We start from the raw sequence: 19,240 nt of genomic DNA on the forward strand, positions 1-19,240 counted from the left end.
CAAGGGAGCAGGGCTGGGGTGTGTGGTCAGCGCAGTGCAAATGCACTGGCAGGAGCACCATACTGACCCTGCTGGTGCGTTTGCAGCAGGCTGAGCTCTCTGCCTTTTCCCGCTCCCTGTAAGCAAATGCAACCCACCTGCCAAATATGGGACAGAAAGCCATGAATTTCTGAGCCTTTTTTGAAGACTCTCCCTTGCGGAGTGTTCCCTTAGCCTTCTCTCCTCTCTTCTCTCCTTGGGAGTCCTTTGGGCAGCCGCTGCTGGTCCCAAAGAGAGGTGCCATTTGCCTGCAGAGCTTATAGCCAGGGCTGCTGCAATAAACAGCTGTGCAAGCCTTTGGGAGGCAGAGATGTGAGCGGGCATCAGGGACAGAGCTGCCCGCAGCATCCCTGACCATCATTCAAGGCACCCCAGGGCGCCACCGGCACACTGGTTGAAAACCACTGCCACAGCACATCAACTCTTCCCAATCAGCCATGGCATCCACAGGATGATTTTGATGAGGCTTGTGTTCTGTCAGATTTGCCCGAGATACCAACCTGAGTTGGCACTTGTATGGGGGAAAAACCAAATGGAAGGGATGTACTGGCAAGCGGAAAGCATTTACTTGGAGAAGAGGCTTTTGAGATTCAGGTTGAACTTACTTCCAAGGAAATGGGTTTAGAATCGCTGCCCTCAGAATAAAGCCGAGGCAACAGAAGGCAGCAACAGTAAACAGTTTCGGTCTGAAGCACCAGAACTTACGACAAGCTGCAATCGTTTGTAAATGGAATAAAAATAACTCTCCCCCCCCCCCACGCTACGGAGAACACAATGGGTCACAGGCAGGCTTGAATTTTGCTGACATACAAAGTAGTACTTGGTCTTTGTGATTTAGCAGAAAAACCTACAGGCCCTTTCTGTGTGGGTAGGTATGCAATTATATTTCTACAGCACTGCGGGAAGAGGTTTAACAACCTAGCAGTTGTTATGCTCAAGATAATCGGGTGGGGTGTGCCGAGCGAGACAGAGAGTTGCTCATAGACTAAGAAATGGGTTCACAGAGGTTCTCGTATTTGAACTCTCCGTCATTCTGTCCTGTGGTATTCACTAGAGAACGCTATGACTAAGTGGTGTTATAAAGCACCTACCGTCTCATGCCCAGTGTTGCCAGGAATTCTAAGAAATCAAAATATCAGTGTTTTTGAAATCCCTGGTTAAAATCCAAGATAGCTTTGAAAGGTTCATCCCACCATCGGTGATTCCAAATGGCATCCAATTACATCCAAACATAAGACAAAAGACTGCACTTTGGACCCACTGTGCAAAAATTTGGCTGTGATACCTTAGCAGTTATTCAAATGCAAAGCAAGCAAACTTCTTTCCAAAATACGCAGAGAGAGATGCATGCAGAGAAGCAGCAGAACAAACAACAGGCAAAATCAGAAAGCAGGTAATTCAAAGTAATTTGTGCTGTAACTACACAAAACGGCAACTGAATAAAATGCAGATTTGTGTTGAAGTCCTCCAACTATAATGGATGTTATAATCTTATGTCCACTTACCTAGGAGTAAGGCGCTTTGAACTTATTGAGCCTTACTTCTGAGTAAACACATACAGGATTGCACTATTAGATGCTTTTTTTAAAAAAAGGAAATTACAGTGCATCAAAATAAGTCAACAAATTTAAATGAAAATTTCTTAAATTTGGCACATATGAACCTTTCCGGAGTAGGAGTTCTACAAAATGGTTGCTAACAAGGATAATGAATTTTAGGAGCCAAAAAGAGAGAAAAAGAGAGGGGGAAAGGTTCTAATTTTGGAATAACAGGATAGTAGAGTCTGACCTTTAGACCTTGAAAAGTCTATTAAAGTGCCACATTTTTCGCTCCATAAGATGCACTTTGTTTTCCTCCTAAAAAGTAAGGAGAAATATCTGTGTGTCTTATGGAGCGAATGTGTGGTCGATCGCTGGCTCCCTTTCCAGGCCCCGCCCCCTTGCCCAGGCCTCCATTGTTGAATGTTCTGCAGACGGAGGCTGTTTGTTGCCCCAACAACATGTGACCGGCTGATTAGATTATCTGTTTGGAAACTGTAGAAATGGCTCCCTTTCCTTTCCTAAAGAAGCTGCAGAACTGTGAGTTGAACCCCATAAAAACAGGATTTTTTTCCCTTTGCAAAGTAAGCTCAACAACTTCGAGCTGATCCTCAAAAAGCGGTTTTCCCCCTTCACAAAAGAAGCTGCACAACTTTGAGCTGATCCCCCCCAAAACGGGGCTTTCCCCCTTTCCTCCTCTAAAAACTAGGAGCGTCTTATGGTCAGGTGCATCTTATGGAGCGAAAAATACGGTAGCTTTCTTTCTGTTGGGCAGTTACCTTTACCTGCAATTGTGACAGCAGCCCATTCAGCACACCCCTTCACCCAGCACTGCCTATTACGATTCTCACACTATGCTACCAAAGTTAAAATGAAGCCCAGGCTCTCACTTTTGAAGGTTGCTGAATTTTAATCTCCTGGGAGTCAGATGCAGAGTCTGATTTGGTACCTCCGGAATTGGGCTTTTCCTTTTTTCGCTTCTGTTTCTTTTTCTTCTTTTTCGCTCCCAAGTCTCCTCCAGGACTTCTGTAAAAAAATAGAGAGTTGGAAAAAAGATGACCTGGTGTTGTTTTTAAAAAGCACGCACCCCTCCAAGAATGTACCAAAAGTAGCTCAGGGTGGTTCTGCTAGAGAATGAAAAATTAAATTAAACCTTGGAAGAGAAGCGTATTCATGCAGTCTCTGTATTTAAAAGTGGAGCTAAATTACATCATCACCCTCCCCAAAACAATTCCACCCCCCCAAAAAATGCACCCCCCACATAGAAGCACCTTCTTTGTAATTGGAATAAGAAGGACAATAATAAAATTTTATTTATACCCCGCCCTCCCCAGTGAGAGGCAGGCTCAGGGCACCTGACACCAACAAGATCACAACAAAACGTAAAAGAAAGAAAAACAATCTATTAAAATGCGGAATAAAATACAACCCAGATTTATTTATTTTTTAAAAAAATGCAGCCTCATTTTAAAATGGCCCAAATCAAAACCATAGGGGAGGAAAAATATAGTGAAACATAATAGAATGAGGTTCTTTGGGAAGAAAAAAATGTAACTCTGCTATCTGAATTGCACTGCATACACTCCCAGCATCCAGCAGAAAAGACAATATTTGAAAAATATTTTGATACCTGCATCCCTCACAGCCATCAATGATATCATTATTTTCTGTATCAAGTTTATGTAGCCTCGTCTGCACAGGACTATTTTTACCACACCTCCACAGAATCACGAAACTGTTTTGTGGTCATCAGCGTATAACCTAATTTTAAAATGTCAACCTAGGGGGGGAAATGTCTTCATTTAAATGTTCGTGTCACACCATGGAATGAGAGATTGCAGGCGTCCCCTCCCTTGAAGCTTGAGATCAAAAGGGATTGTGTGCTCAGTACCACAAAAGCAGGAGGTTCCAAATACAGCAAGGAATTTGACATGATCACATCTTTTAAGCAGCATTATTAGCTTGCAAACCTTTCTCTGCACATTGGTGCATGCAAAAAAAAATGGCACTGGAAACTGGAAAAGAAAATTTCCTGGTAGTTAACAACAAAAGGCTTTCAGTTGGCTGACTCCTGAAGTTAAGTACTCTGCGGACCCATATGGAACGGATTAATCCACTTTCCATTACTTTCAATGGGAAAGTTTGCTTCAGGTTAAGTACGCTTCAGGTTAGGTACAGACTTCTGGAACCAACTGTGTCCTTAAACTGAGGTAGCACTGTAGCTAGGCAAGCCTACTACAGTGGAACCTCGGTTTATGAACACCTCGGTATACGAATTTTCGGTTTACGAACGCCGCGGACCCATCTGGAACGGATTAATTCACTTCCCATTACTTTCAATGGGAAAGTTCGCTTCAGTTTATGAACGCTTCAGTTTATGAACAGACTTCCAGAACCAATTACACCCATGCTTCGGGTTAAGTACGCTTCAGGTTGAGTACTCCGCGGACCCGTCTGAAACGGATTAATCCACTTTCTATTACTTTCAATGGGAAAGTTCGCTTCAGTTTATGAACGCTTCAGTTTAAGTACTCCGCAGACCGTCTGGAAAAGATTAATCCACTTTCCATTACTTTCAATGGGAAATTTCGCTTCAGTTTATGAACGCTTCAGTTTATGAACAGACTTCCGGAACCAATTGTGTTCATAAACCGAGGTACCACTGTATCTGGTTCCTTGAAGAATTTATGATGGAGCCTATTAACCTAATCCTTCCCTGCAATCCTCTATCAGAGTGTTGCCTTCCAAATGTTGTTAGACTATAACTACCACCATCTCTTGAGTCATGTCTTCTCTGTAACACCCTCTGCTGTGAATTGGTTTCTTTTTGAGTCTTCATGTAGCCAGGGTGGTGCCCTTGAGATGTTGGTGGTCAAAGATGGAGTCTGGAGTCCAACGACATCTGGAGGCCAGTTTCCCATTCTGATTTTATGGTCCTCCCCTTAAAACCAGGATGGAGAGCCTGTGATGTTGTTGGGCTCAAACTCCCACCATCCTAGACCACTGCTGTGCTGACTGGCGCTGATGGAACTTGCATTTCTGCGGTATCCGGAGGGAACCAAATCTACCCTTACTTAATATTTCAAAAACCCTCAGCAGCAACTCAAAATATTCATACAATGAGCTCGTTCTTGCATCCAGTGTTAGAAACTCATATAAGCTAGGCGCCAAATGGCTCCTTAAACCAAGGTTACAGTCGCCAAAACGGAATGTCTAGTTGCCATTTTGGGGCCAGGCAGCTCTAAAGTCTTATTTTCCAAATGATGGACCAGCTGTGATTGATTCCCAGTTAAACATCTGGCTAGTTCAGGTGACAATCTTAAGTTAGGGTAAGAGCTTTAAGAACTTAAAGCAGAAAAAGGCACTTTTTCCAGGGATAGTCCACATATATATTGGCCTATTCCTACAGGATGTGGTATTTGCGTGTGAGACCAGTCCAGATCCAGTGATCTCCTGGCATGTACCTCCAGATGGTGGAGATGTCAGGCACCATCCTGGCACCCAGGCACCTTCTCAGGTGCAAAATATGCCTGGCTAATTTTGAATACTGCATATTGCTAAACGTGGTTTAATGCTACCTGCATAAGCAAAGCTCATGGTCCCTTTTGCTTTGCCTGCTTGTTCACTTGGCACTAAATCATGGTTAACATTAAATATGAACCAGCCCAATAATTTGTTCCTTTTCTGCATTTTGAGGAACGAGAGGCAATCAATTCCATTGAGCTTTTATTTACTGTATCCCATCCCTCATTAGTAATTGCTGATGTATTCCTGTCATTTGCTTATTTTCTGAGGATGCATCGCTATGCTCAACAAATTTCAACAAGTGAATGGTATGATTCACAGCCCCGTAACACTAGGCAATTGATGGAACAAGGCACCTTGCTATATGCATACTGTAGAAGTGACAGAATCAACAGCCAGGATCCAAAGGAGCTACAACATCAATTCCATGTGCCCATATAGTGGCTCTGGACTCCTACTGTGGCAAGTTGTCATCAAGCCCAGTGATTATGAACCTGCCTAATTCTCATCCTTGGGCACAGGTGCAGGGCCGTCTCAAGCAGGTCGGGTGCCCTGGCGCTGTGGTGCGGAAATTGCTCCGGCAGCGTGCGCCTGCTACCCAGTGCCCTGTGCCACCGAGACTACCCCTAGAGCCGGGCCTGCACAGGTGTGTAAGCGAGCTGGACCTAGAGAGTAGCATAGCACAACTTTTGCCAACCTGGTGCCACAGCTGATGAGTTGCAGTACAAAACATCTGGACAGCATCAGGCTGGCAATGGCTGACCTAACGGCATACAATTGTGTTGCACTTAAAGCAGGTCTGGGTTGGAGACTGCCCCAAACACCATGTAATCCACCCTGAGCATATAAACGCAATTAAAAAAGAAAAGCCAACTGAATCAGATTTGTTTTAAAATATTTGTGCAGTCGCCATAGGTGACAAGGAATTGCATACGAAGTCGTAAGGAGGCTAGCAGAGGAAAGATGGTACAATGTGTCTCTCTTCTGTGTCCAGCACAAAAACAAAGTGAACTGGGTTTTTTTGGGGGGGGGGAGGTTAGTAGCTTTTAACAACTTTACAAGGCAGACAAAGTGTTTGTAACTACTTCTGCTTGCAGCCTACTTGCACATTCATTTCAGCAGTGAAACTTTCACTCCAACCAATACATTTTTCACTTCTGTTTGCAGAGAGGAAAACGGGTTGAAAACCTGATTTGTCTTCATGACAAAAAGAAAGCAACAGCTATGCCATAGTCCCTTGCGTTTAATTAGGATGCGTGAACAAGGCTGCCTTTAAAAATTGTATCTGAAAAAGTGTGCATGCACATGAAAGCTCATACCAATAACAAACTTAGTTGGTCTCTAAGGTGCTACTGGAAGGATTTTTTTTTTACATAAAAAAATAAGAATGAATAGTATTTTAACCCAACCTAATTCTGATCAGGGGTACAAACATGAGTCTGGCCCTCAGAACTTTGCAAACCGATTATTTCAAACACCCCAGGGGAGAAACTGCCGGCAGCAATTTAATTCCAAACTAATGCTGATTTTAAAAACCAGACCCATAGAGAAGCAGGGGCATAGCCAGAGGCAACTCCAATAGTTACGGTAGAGTCAGCCTTCCTAGATGAGCTTTATAAATAAATTGAAAAGCAAGAATTTTTACAAGCCCTTACATACATACATGTATTGTCCGAGGGAATGTTCCCTCCAATTACTGTATTAGGTAAAGCTCCCTAACTTGGCTTTTATAGGCTTTTTAAAATTATTTTTCACCTAGCGAAACTGATCTGCAGTTTTGTTGATGTAAAAATTGCCTTTTTTTGCTGTCTTCCATCTGTCAAGGGCCTATGTGTATTACCTAAGGATGGAGACAAATCTAGGTAACAGTTGGATTTTGTATTTTCAGAACTGGGACGTTAACTATTGTATTTTTCTTCCCAATACAACTTGAAACCTGTAACACACCAAACAGAGCCTCTTCTGAATGTCTGCTACCTCCTCCCACATTCCGTCTTAAGACTGTGACTAAATGCATATTCTATCCACAGCTTCTGCATCAGCCAACTCCCCTCACAAGCATTTACCATTTCGCCTGGTGAACATGAAAGCTCGCACACCATTTTGTAATGTTTTGGTTGACCCAAGGAAGACATTGTCCTAATATGGATTTTGGAATACTGTCATTAGTTATTTGGATCACACCAATGGTCCAAAAGAACCACAGTTCAAATGTCGGTATGCTTCCACGGGTTGTTGACTGATTACCTGGAAGCAATTTTTCCTTACCATCAGCAACCAGGCTAGTGGCTATTTACAAGGCTACTCAGGACTAGATTGCCTGGCCTCTCTTACTACTGACATTGGGTTCCTTCATTGGAATGACCCCCATAGAAACCTCAGGTCAATAAGCTGTGCTGTCATCTACACACAGAGAAAATAGCCAAATACTTTGATTACAAGAAGAAGCTTTTGAGTGGGGCATTTTTAGAGTACCATACCTCAGTGTTAGAGCACATGTTTCACATCTAGAAGTTACTGGATTCAGTCCTCTACATCTTGATTTTCAAAGAACTGTTCCCTGTGGCAGCAGTCAATATTCAGCTAAGTGGATTTATGGCCTGACTCTGCATAAGGTAGCTTTATGTAGATGTCAGGCACTGTGGTGCAACCTCAGGATCCCAAGCCCATCCAGTTCCTTATTTGGATGGACTTCAGCTGACACAGGGGCCTTGTGCATTTCAGCTGATTTAACACAAAGGAGGGGCATTCAGTTTTAGCAACTGCATTTCAAGAAGATTGCAAAGCAAAGCAAAGCAGAGAAGATTCCATGAACAGAAAAGCTGGGGGGAACTTTGAAGAGATGTTTGGCACCGGGGTGGGGGTGGGTTGGGGGGAGAAGAGGACACATATTTTTTTAAATAGGAGGGCAGAACATTACCATCTTCCAAGGTTTAAGAATATACCTGAAAGAAGAGGGAACACACTGATTGCCCAGAACAGCCAAGTTTAAGGACACGAAGAGACTTCAATCTGGAACAAAGTGGTTTAGAATGGCCTAGCAAGACCAGCAACAAAATGTTGCAGTATGCAGTGCTCCTGTTCTGCATTACAGCCAGCTATGCCCCCCCCAAGCCAAATTTTTGAGTCCTTTTCCAAACAGTCAGTCTACATTCTGTATCCACAGAACATGCTCAGTCTTCCTTTGGGCTGTTTTAGGAGAGAGGTTGCTTAATTAAGTTTGTTCCTAAGAGTTTTTTCCTACCTTAGCATCCTGTCCATTCCATACACTTAAAGCAAATGGTGTTCTCCAAAGAATCCTGAGCACTGTAGTTTATCCCCCCAGAGAGCTACAATTCCAAGTACTCTTAGCAAACTACAGTTCCCAGGATCCTTTGGAGAAAGCCATGTGCTTTAAATGTATGGTGTGTTTGTGGCGTGGTCTTGAAAGTCTTGGGTTTTTCCTGAATCTGCTGATATCTCCTCCCCTCTTGTGTGTGTGGTGGGGGTTTGCCATTTGGGGGCTACATAAGCAGTGACACTCACAGCCTGCACGTCAAAGATGGAGGGAATGATTCCAAAATAATGTTTACCATGCGCATAAGGGGATTATCAGACAAGGATCCATCAATGTTAGTCTTGCTACTGCAACTTTGATGACTTCAAACATCTCTTTTGACTTTTGGCACTCTGAATAATGGGTCCCAATCACAAAGGGTTTATAAAGTCTGTTGGACAGATACTGTATAAGGAGAAACAAATTAACCTCTGCCGTAAGCTTTCCTATATGTTAGTACCAGAAATTCTGTGGAGCTGGTACCTATTTATACAACTGAATTTAGTACAATTTCTCCCCTTAGTATCCAAACTGGTGTCACTCTAATTAGTTCTTGTTATCTCAGCAGCACAGTGCAAATTGAATGATACAGCTGGAGTCTATGGAGAGCTGAAATTACCCTTTAAAGAGGATACACACAGCATACTTGTAAATGTTTGCAAAGACGGTGGTTACCTAGCAGGTCCCACGCTTTCAAGACACCAGTGAGCTTCAGAAATCCTTTAACCAAAATGAATAAGGAGCCTAGGGGAATCATCATCATCCATTACAGTTTTATTTATTTAACTAAATTTACAACAGTTCTATCTAATCCCCAAAGCTGTTTAAAGAATAAAAACAAAAAAAGGCATTACTGATGCCAAGAGGCAATCTTAAAACAGAACCAAAACCAAACAAGCAAGATAAAAAAAAGAAAAAAAGATCAATCCTCAAACCTGCCTCTCCACAGAAGCCAGGTGTACCTTTTGACCTGGCAACACCCAATGTCATGAGGTCCAGTGACTGGCAGGGGGGCTGTGGCTTGGCCAAAATGGGTCTGCCATGCCAAATGGGGAGGACTGGAAGCCGTAATGAGACCCATGAGCCAGAGGTTTCCTTGGTGTCCTAGGATATCCCTTCCAATTAACAGAGGCCTTGCTACCAAAGTGCTTGTGGAGCAAAAATATTCCTCCGTTGCCAAATGTTATGGGGCCAAATGCACTTCCCTGAAGCAAAGCATTCCACAGTTTGGGGGCAGATACTGAAAAGGCCCTGCTCCAAGTAGATGATGGTATTAACTTCCACAGAAGTTGGTATAATCTGAAGCAGGACTTCGCTGACAGATCTTCAAGTGGATGGGGAGAGTGTTGTGTGGGAAAATACACCGAGGACATTTTAGCAATAAATGTGAGAGTGACAAACATACTTGTAATCGGGGTGTACTAGATCTGGAGGTCACCAAGTGTCTACTCAGTGGGCATACCCCAAGTTTGTCTTGTATAAGCTATGCATTGGCCAGAAGGACTCAGAAGGCACCTGCTAAGATGATTCGATACACCTCTAAGCATCAACTAATACTTTTGCTTCTGCCACAACTTAACTTCTTCTTTCAACAGCAAAGCACGTTTATTCCCTTGGCAAACATTTTGCATCTGCTGAGCAACAAGACAATCTTGTTTTCCAGCCCTCCAGGTTTGTGTACTTGCCTTTAATTTTAGACAATTTATCTGAGTTATAAAAATCTGAATGCCTCTCTTTCAAACACTAGAAGCTTTTAAAATAAATAAATAAAGAGAAAGCAACATATTTGAGAAAAAGAAGGGGAAAGTGTAAGAAGTGGCTTTCCTTGAAGCCCATGAACCATAGTTCCCATTAGTGAGATACAGGGTTAAATAGTTTTGGCTTGCAAAAGGACTGTTCCTTTATGAAGTCAAACTGAAATGAGGTGTTTCCCACTGTACACTGGATGCAACTTGGGTCCAGTGGTTGGGCACATGCTGCCAAGTTCAGTAACAGCCTTTGCCAAAACACAGCTGAAAAAGACTCCTGTGTAAAACCCCAGAGCAGAGGTGGGGGACCTTTTTCAGTGGGCAAGTTTCTGCTCATTCACACAGCCCTCTCTATTCATCCAGACAGCAGGAAACATCAGCAAGGACACATTTATTATTATTATTATTATTATTATTATTATTATTATTATTATTATTCCACCATCCTTCATCTGAAGACACCTGAGCAGTTCACAACAGAAAAATACAAAATAAGAATACAACATATCAGCCAGGCCAAAAAAAACACGATCAAGGACACCACAAATCAGGACTGGTGAGGGGTGTGGCTAGAGAGGCCTGGGGAGAGTCCCAAGGGCCACACAGAGTGTTCTGGCTCCCAGGTCTGAGGTTCCTCATACCTGCCCTAGAGAGTCACTGCTTGTTACTTTTGGAAATGCTAAGCTAAGATGAACCAATGGTCTGACTCAGTACGAGGCATCTTCCTACGTCAGGCATCCCCTCAGCCCTCCAGAAGTTTTGGACTACAATTCCCATATTCCCCGACCACTGGTCCTGTTAGCTAGGGATCATGGGAGTTGTAGGCCAAAACATCTGGAGGGCCACAGTTTGGGGGTGCCTGTCCTACGTTCTAATGTCAATACCGCAAGATGCAGCGATGGCCACCCAATTGGACGGCTTTGTAAGTTCAGACGAATTTCTGGAGGATCAATGGCTACTAGCCATGACGGAGGCCATGGCCTTCCCTTTATAGCCAGAGGTAGTCTGCTTCTGAACACCAGATGCTGGAAACTGCAAGAGGGGAGAGTGCTCTTCTCCTGCTTGCAGATTTCGTACAGGCATCTATCAGGCTGGCCACTGTGAAAAGAGCATGCTGGGCTAGCTGGACCACTGATCTGATCCAGCGGGCTCTTCTTAGGCTCTTAAGTAGGGAAGCTCTGGCCTGCGGGCCAAATTAGACACAGCAGGAGTCCTAATTTGGCATGTGGGCCAGAGGTTGCCCACTTCCGCTTTAGTTGCTGCTTCTTGTGGCACCAATGTCAGAACATAAGAAGATGCACCAGCCATAACTATCTGCCCTACGTTTAGCATTGTGTATGAAGGGAGGGTTTGCAGGTGCCACCAGACAGCTCACTGGCAGTGCCTGCAAACCCCTGTGCCTTTGCACAGTTTGAAAGCAGCGCCAACGAGCTGACCAGTAACGCCTGCAGATCCCTGCGACTTTGCCAGCATAGCCTAATTTCCTTTGCCCAGGCTATTTGAACTCAAAGGGTTTGATCAGGAAGGTCAGGGTCTGGCTCACTCATGATCTAACACAGGTATGTCCAACAGGTAGATCGTGATCTACCAGTAGATCACTGGGTGTCTGCAGTAGATCACTGGCAGATCACTGGATCCCCCCCAAAGAAGCCCAAGAACTTTGGCTCCCCTAAAAAAAAGCTAAACATTTTAGCCCTGCAGCCCATAAAAAGCTCAACAACTTTGACCTGAACCCCACAAAAGGGGATAGATCACTGCCAGTTTTTAACTCTGCGGGTAGATCACAGTCTCTTGGGAGTTGGCCACTCCTGATCTAACAGATCAATCCTAAACAGGCAGATATGGTGGTACATCCTCTGTATAGAAGATAAGCTGCATCCTAACTGTGTTTCCTGCCCTTTCAAAGACCTCCTACCGTAGGTGCTGAATTTAGTGAAACCTGCATTTTTGGTGGTGCAAGTTACGCTATGCTCTGTGTAGCGAGACTAGGGAACAGAGGAAATTAGAAGGCAGCATAACTTCGTTTATCCCTCTACGTATCTCCAACTTGCCCCTTTCATACCCTTTAAATGCCCCTTTTTAGTCCTGGACCTGGCTTAACTTCCATGAGCTGTCCCTCAGCCAGCCTAAGCAGAAACATCAGGAAAACACCCCACAATTTATGCCAGCTTAAGTTCAGCCAATGGTAGGAGAAGGGACAAGATTATATTGCACATCCTAACCTCTCCCAACCTGCATACCTGGAAGGAAGGATTGCGTCCTAAGTCTGTCTATCAGATTCAGGAGAGTCTGCACAGCAACACAAGTTAGCACCCAACACATTCCTATGATTGGTAGTTACCAATCTGGGGAAAAAACTACTTTCCCCTCATTGATTTTTCCAGTTGGAACCAGACACTCAGCTTGCTGAATGTATATGTATGCCCCTAGCAGGTACATTTGGAAAAAGAAAATACCACTGAAACAAAAATCTCCCTGGGTGCCTTACATCTGACTGCAAGTTCTGCCCTCGGAGCCCTTTCAACTTAAATGAGGGTTTCATTGGTGAATCAACCATAATATTAAAAAGCACTCTGTGCATGCTCAATGCGTTTACTGGCTTTTACCTCTACCTGCATCAGAGATGAGATTGTGGCTTTCAGAACCAACCACACACTGCATATAACTCTTTGATACATGTTCTCTCCTCCAAACCCTATTTATTATAGATGACAGGTTTTTTCTGGCTAGAGAAGTCACACACCCTTTGCTTTACCTGCAATAAAGACTTTGAGGGATGGGGGGGGGGTGTCAGCAGGGCTACAGATAACCCACCGCAACCTAATTTCCACGGGGGTGGACCACATCCCTGGGTTCTGCATCAATCCATCAGAGACTGGTACCCCGGTTCCATTGACTCCCAGACACTTTAGCGGTGCAAACAGCCCTTCCCTATCCCGGGGTGGGGGGCGCAAGCGAGGGGCCATATCCTTGCAGCCAGATTTAGAGAGGTGTGTGTGTGTGCCGCCCTTCTGAACGGCAGACAAACGGCTGCAAAACACGAGAGACGTCCACAAAGGAAGCACGCGGGAAGGTGGAGGAAGAGAAAGAGGCAACCGCGGAAGGGGGGCGGCTGCGGCGGCGGCGAGTGCAGAGGGCGGCCAAGCCCCCTTCCCAAGCAGACTCCCTTGCTCGCCAGCTGCAGCAAATGCCAGGCCCAGGGCCGGGCGAAGGAAGCGTCGGATCGGCGTGGAGGGACCCGGGCTTGCACACTCGGCGGGCGGCGGGGCTGCTGCCTCCTCCGCGGCCACCCGGCAGCTGCAGCAAGAGCAGCAGCAGCCGCTGGGCCCCGCGCCCCTCCGCCCGCCCAAGGCGCGCAGGGGAGCGGCTCGCTCTGCCTTCCCACCTCACACAAAAGCGGCGGCCGAGCCCGAGGCGGCCGCTTGCACCCGCGTGGCCTGCGCGCTCCCTCCCGCCTGGGTCGTGGTCGCCCCGGCCGCCGCCGCCTCCTTCCCCGGGCCACGCCGCGCGCCGCCAATGCCGCAGGGAGCCGTCGGCGGGTCTGGCCGCCCACCCGCGCTTGCCGCTCGCCAGGCCGGGCCCACCCGGGCTCCGTCCCCGGCCGGGCTGCAGACGAGGCGAGCGCAACTGCGCCGGGCTGGGTGGAGGGTGGCGTCCCTACCCTTTGGAGTGCTCCGTCTCCTCTTCATTGTCGCCGTCGATGCCGCAGGTGTCCTGGTCGTCCAGCTCGAGGCTCTGCTGGCTGGCGGCGGACTCGCTGTCCTCCGCCATCACGGGGGGAAGGTGGGGGGGGGGAGGGAGGGAGGAGGGACTCGCCGGCACAAGCCTATGAAAGACAACCAGCTTGGGCGCGCAAGGCGGCGGCGGCGGCCGGAGGAGCTCCCCCTAGCTGCGGGCCTCCCCCCGTCGCTGCCCCGCCTTCGCTCGTCGCCAGACGCAGCCCGCCGGGAAGCGAGACGCTCCCTCGCCGGGAGGCCCGTCCTCAGGATTGCGAGGCTGGCTCGAGCGCAATCGACTCATCCGCTCCTGAAGTTTGCTAAACCTGCCCCCGTAATGTTAAACGGGCACGTGCGTTTTAGGACGGGTCCCTTTGCTTATATGTTAATAAATGTTATGTCCCCAGTCGGCTATGTCTTCTCATTCATCTTATAAAAAAAGCCTGCGCAAATTTGTATTTTTAACGTGGAATTTTATTACGTAGATGCGTTTTAAAACTGCTGGTTGCATTTTAGTAAATTTTATGACTACTTGCTTTTAATGTGTGGTTTTACCGGGGTTAAATGAATGTTCCTTATTGTTTTATGTAAACGGGTTAGAGGATTTTGTTGATTAATAGGTATGTACATATTTTTAAATGAATAAATATGCACAATTAAAAAACATCCTAAAAGCGGGGAGGATGAACAATGTATATTGTTTCCTTTGGAGCTATGCATGCCTGTGGGACAGCACCTCTATCTTAGCAGAGGTGTTTCCCTGTTTTCTCAAAGTGTTGGTGCTGATTTTTAAACGGCCTCAGCTCCCTGTACAGTATACCTGAAGGTGTGTCTCCACCTCCATCATGCAGCCCTGACACTGAGGTCCAGCTCCAAGGGCCTTCTGGTGGTTCCCTCACTGCAAGAAGTGAAGTTACAGGGAACCAGGCAGAGGGCCTTCTCGGTGGTGGTCCCTTCAGATGTCAAGGAAATAAACAACTATCTGACTTTCAGAAGACATATGAAGGCAGCCCTATATAGGTAAGTTTTAATGCTGCTTCTTGTTTTTCCTGTGTTTTTGTTGGCAACCGAGTCAGATGGGCAGGGTATGAGAAATATTTTTTTATTAATTTTACCCACGGTTTTTATGTTGGGGAAAGTTCTGTGCAAGCACCCCATTGCATGGTTGGTGGTGTCCCCAACCCTGAGCTCTGTATGGTTAACAGATGGGGCTTCATGTGGCCAATTGCATGTGTACTGGATCCACTGGACTGGGGCCAAAACATTTCACCTATTGTGTGAAACTAAACCCGCATTTAATTTTTCATCTGCTGTGCTCCTGTGTAGCCAAAGGATGTACACGCTCTTTAAATAAGCATGCTATACTAAAAAGCAGCGTGCCCACTGTTTACATAAGAGAGTGAAGAACCTATGGTCCTCCAGATGTTGGTGGACTTCAATTCCCATCAGCCCCAGCCAGCATGGCCAATGGTCAGGGATGGAATTTGTAGTTCCAGCAACATTTGGAAGGCCACTACTGTACCTCCCCACTGTTGGCTTACATGAACAGATGTTGTAGAGGAAATTCACAAGGATGAGGCTGCACTAAGAAGAGGAAGAAGAGTTTGGATTTGATATCCCGCTTTATCACTACCCGAAGGAGTCTCAAAGCGGCTAACATTCTCCTTTCCCTTCCTCCCCCACAACAGACACCCTGTGAGGTTGGTGGGGCTGAGAGACTTCAGAGAAGTGTGACTAGCCCAAGGTCACCCAGCAGCTGCATGTGGAGTGGAGACGCGAACCCGGCTTCCCAGATTATGAGTCTATCACTCTTAACCACTACACCACACTGGCTCACACTAAGAAGAGCCACTAAGCAAAAGCCTATCAAATTCCAGCATCCTGTTCCCCCCAGTGGACAAGCAGGTGCCTATGGAAAGCCACAAGCAGGAACTGAGTGCCCTATCCTCTCCAACTGCTGCTCCCCAGCAGCAGCTTCTCAGAGGCATCTGATCCTGGAGGTAACATACCGGTAATACAGCTACTGTGAACAGCATCCATTGATAGCCAATGGATTTTCCCAATCTGCTTTCAAAGCCACATAAGTTGGCCATCATTCAACACACCTTGTGGTAGCAAATTACAACATTTAACTGTGCAGTGGTTAGCCAGATGGGATGCTCCATTCTATCTCTCCCCAACCGCTCACCCGATTGACTGTTTTTTCCTCCTCTAGCAGCTAGCGAGTAATCTGCCCCTGCTTCACATACCCTTGGAACAGGGCCTTCTCAGCAGCGGCCCTATAATTACGGCACTCAATTCTGCACAAAGTTAGGCAGGCTCCATTCCTTATTTAAACAGGGTGTGAAGACCTACCTTTTGACTGTTGCTTTTAATCGCTAGTCTGTTGCTAGTTTATGCTGACCTTAGTCATATTCTGTAACAGTTAAAATGCAATGACATGTCTGTTTTTAATCTGATTTTAAAATTATGGTTTGCTTGTATGCATTATTCTTATTATTATCAATTAAATTTGTATACTGCCCTTCGTCCCAAGATCTCATGGTGTGGTTCACAGCATAAAAATACAAAATAAAAACACAAAATACATAACAAAACCAATAACAAAAAAGAAAGAAGAAGAAACCCAAACCCAACACATCTAAAATACCATAGAATGCTAATCAACCCAAGGCCTGGTTGAAGAGGAACGTTTTCATCTGATGCCTAAATAGGTATAATGAAGGGGCAGGATGAGCCTCCCTAGGGAGAGCATTGTACAAACACGGAGACACTGCAGAAAATGCCCTTTCTCATGTTGCCATCCTCCAGATCTCTCATGAAGGCACATGAAAAAGGGTCTCAGATGATGGTCACAGGGTCCAGGTAGGTTCATAAGGAGAGGCAGTTCTTGAAGTATTGCAGTACAGTACTGAGGCATTGAAATGGGCCTGGAAACTAATTGGCAGTCAGGCCAGGATTGGTGTAATATGCTCAAGCCATCTTGCCTCACTGAATTTTACACCAGCTGAGGTTTCTAAACTGTCTTCAGAGGCAGCCCCACATATAATGCATTACAGTATTCTAACCTAGAGGTTATCAGAGCATAGACAACAGAAATTAGGCTATCGCTGTCCAGAGAGCGGCACAGCTACTGGAAAGCACACTGAAGCCACCTGAGCCTCAAGCGACAGAGTGCAACTCCACCAAGAGCAACCAACATCCTATCCATCTGATCTTGGGGTCCACCCACCAACAGAGCCTCATCTTATCTGGACTGAACTTTAGTTTGTTGTAAACATGTTTGTAAATCACTTTGGGAAGCATTTTGTTTGAAAAGCGGTCTTTGAATCTTTTGAAGAAGTAATACGTGTTTCTCTTAGTGACTCTCTAATGGTTATCAGGTTTCTGTGTTGAAGAGATTTGATTTCTTAAATTAGGATCATTGCTTTTGTTTGGGTAGCTGTTTTATCCCCGAGAAGTGCCTCATTTGTGCACACTAATTACATCCTGTTCGTTAACAGCCTTTGCTTGAAATTAAAAAACTGCCAGAAATAAGCTAACGAAAAGCACAGTGGAGCTGGTGCCACCGTTTATAGAGCTATAACCTGGTCCTTGGTGAGTAACTGAGGGTTATTGCCGAGAGTTACTATCAAAGAGACTGCTGGCTCAATTAATTTCAAACACTGCTCCTTGTGCCAGCATCTAGGTCAAAAAGACAACAGTGGCACTTTCAAACGGCTCTCTGGAGAAGCAGAATGCTATCGCAAGGAAGGAGAGGCAAAGTTCAGATTTGTTAGGTGTTGTAGGCATTGCATCAATCAATGATTGCATCACTTCTGTGTGATTAACAGGGGAGCTGCTTTAGATACATTGAGGGTTTTCTCTACTGGGTGTGGCCTGGCTGTCTTCTAGGAGTCACCTAAATTATTGACCTAGCCACATATTCCATTCAACTCTTCCTGCCAGTACAGCTGACATTTCCAGGAGCTGCATTTGCCAATGTGGTGATCTCTCTTTTTTTGTGGGGAGGTGAGTTTAGAAGACAGGATATGCTATATTCATTCAAATACCTACATTATTTGAAAGGTCTACACTGGCTCCCAGTACGTTTCCGAGCACAATTCAAAGTGTTGGTGCTGACCTTTAAAGCCCTAAACAGCCTTGGTCCAGTATACCTGAAGGAGTCTCTCAACCCCATCGTTCAGCCTGGACACTGAGGTCCAGCGCCGAGGGCCTTCTGGTGGTTCCCTCGCTGCGAGAAGCCAAGTTACAGGGAACCAGGCAGAGGGCCTTCTCGGTAGTGGCACCTGCCCTGTGGAATGCCCTCCCACCAGATGTCAAAGAGAAAAACATCTACCAGACTCTCCAAACAGTGACCTGGCCCAAGGTCAGCCAGTGAACATGGCAGAAACTTATTCCACCCTGTGACAGCAGTGGCCCAGAGTTGCTGGTGGATAGTTATTTTTGGAGTATGCCATGCTCACTACCAAAATTGTGAGGGGTCTGCAGTCATAAGAAATTGTTTTGCGGGGGCGACATCAAGTCCCTGGGCTAAGACTTAGGTACCCCTGGTATACATCCACTAGTATAAATGTTATACTATGAAGCTTGTAGGATAGGGTGCAGAGTAAATATGCATTTCAACACCTCTTAGGAAGGACACAACCAGAAAGTGTCCCTTTTTACAAGATGGCGGTGAGGGAGAGTGAGGAGCAGTGGCTGAGGAGGTGTGGAGTAAGGGAGATGAGAAAAAAAAGCAGGATCATGAGAGAGTAGTTTGCCCCGAGCAAATCCCAATGCTTCCCCAATACCACAAACCAGGGTCCTTTCCCCTACCAAGGTGGCAGGGGATTCTTGAATACGTTGGCTGGGGGAAGTGCCATCTAAGTTACACACCAGGTACTCTGGAGAACAGCTGAATAATAATAATAATAAATTATTTATACCCCGCCCATCTGGCTGGGTTTCCCCAGCTACTCGGGGCGGCTTCCAACAGAAAAATAAAATAATTGATGAAACATTAAAAGCCTCCCTAAACAGGGCTGCCTTCAGATGTCCTCTAAAAGTTTGGTAGTTATTTTTCTTTTTGACATCTGGTGGGAGGGCGTTCCACAGGGCGGGTGCCACTGAGAAGGCCCGGCTCCCTGTAACTTGGCTTCTTGCGAGGGAACCGCCAGAAAGCCCTCGGCACTGGACCTCAGTGTCCGGGCAGAACGATGGGGGTCGAGACGCTTCTTCTGGTATACTGGACCGAGGCTGTTTAGGGCTGTAAAGGTCAGTACCAACACTTTGAACTGTGCTCGGAAACATCTCCTACGAGTATCTTCTTTGTTTGATCCCCAGGATGAGATGAGTAACTATGTATCAGAGACCTTT

The 19,240-nt window shown here is 45.9% G+C and overlaps 1 protein-coding gene across 4 annotated transcripts in view; it reads right to left on the reverse strand.

Annotated features, from left to right (window-relative positions):
• Positions 1–13,940, reverse strand: part of NMT2 (N-myristoyltransferase 2) — a 31,837-nt gene extending 17,897 nt beyond the window's left edge. For 2 of the 4 annotated variants that reach the window (XM_035129571.3, XM_035129570.3), the window contains exons 1-2: positions 13,828–13,940; positions 2,527–2,603 (exon numbers count right to left, since the gene is read on the reverse strand). In XM_035129571.3, coding sequence (XP_034985462.2) covers positions 2,527–2,603; positions 13,828–13,855 — 105 coding nt within the window. In that variant the 5' untranslated portion in view covers positions 13,856–13,940. Of the gene's footprint in view, positions 1–2,467; positions 2,604–13,827 lie in introns of all 4 variants that reach the window. The other 2 variants (XM_035129569.3, XM_035129572.3) reach the window with 1 other exon arrangement.
• Between the last annotated feature and the right edge of the window lie 5,300 nt (positions 13,941–19,240).

Source organism: Zootoca vivipara, chromosome 11 (assembly GCF_965207765.1).
Source record: "Zootoca vivipara chromosome 11, rZooViv2.hap1.1, whole genome shotgun sequence".
Classification (NCBI taxonomy): Eukaryota; Metazoa; Chordata; class Lepidosauria; order Squamata; family Lacertidae; genus Zootoca; species Zootoca vivipara.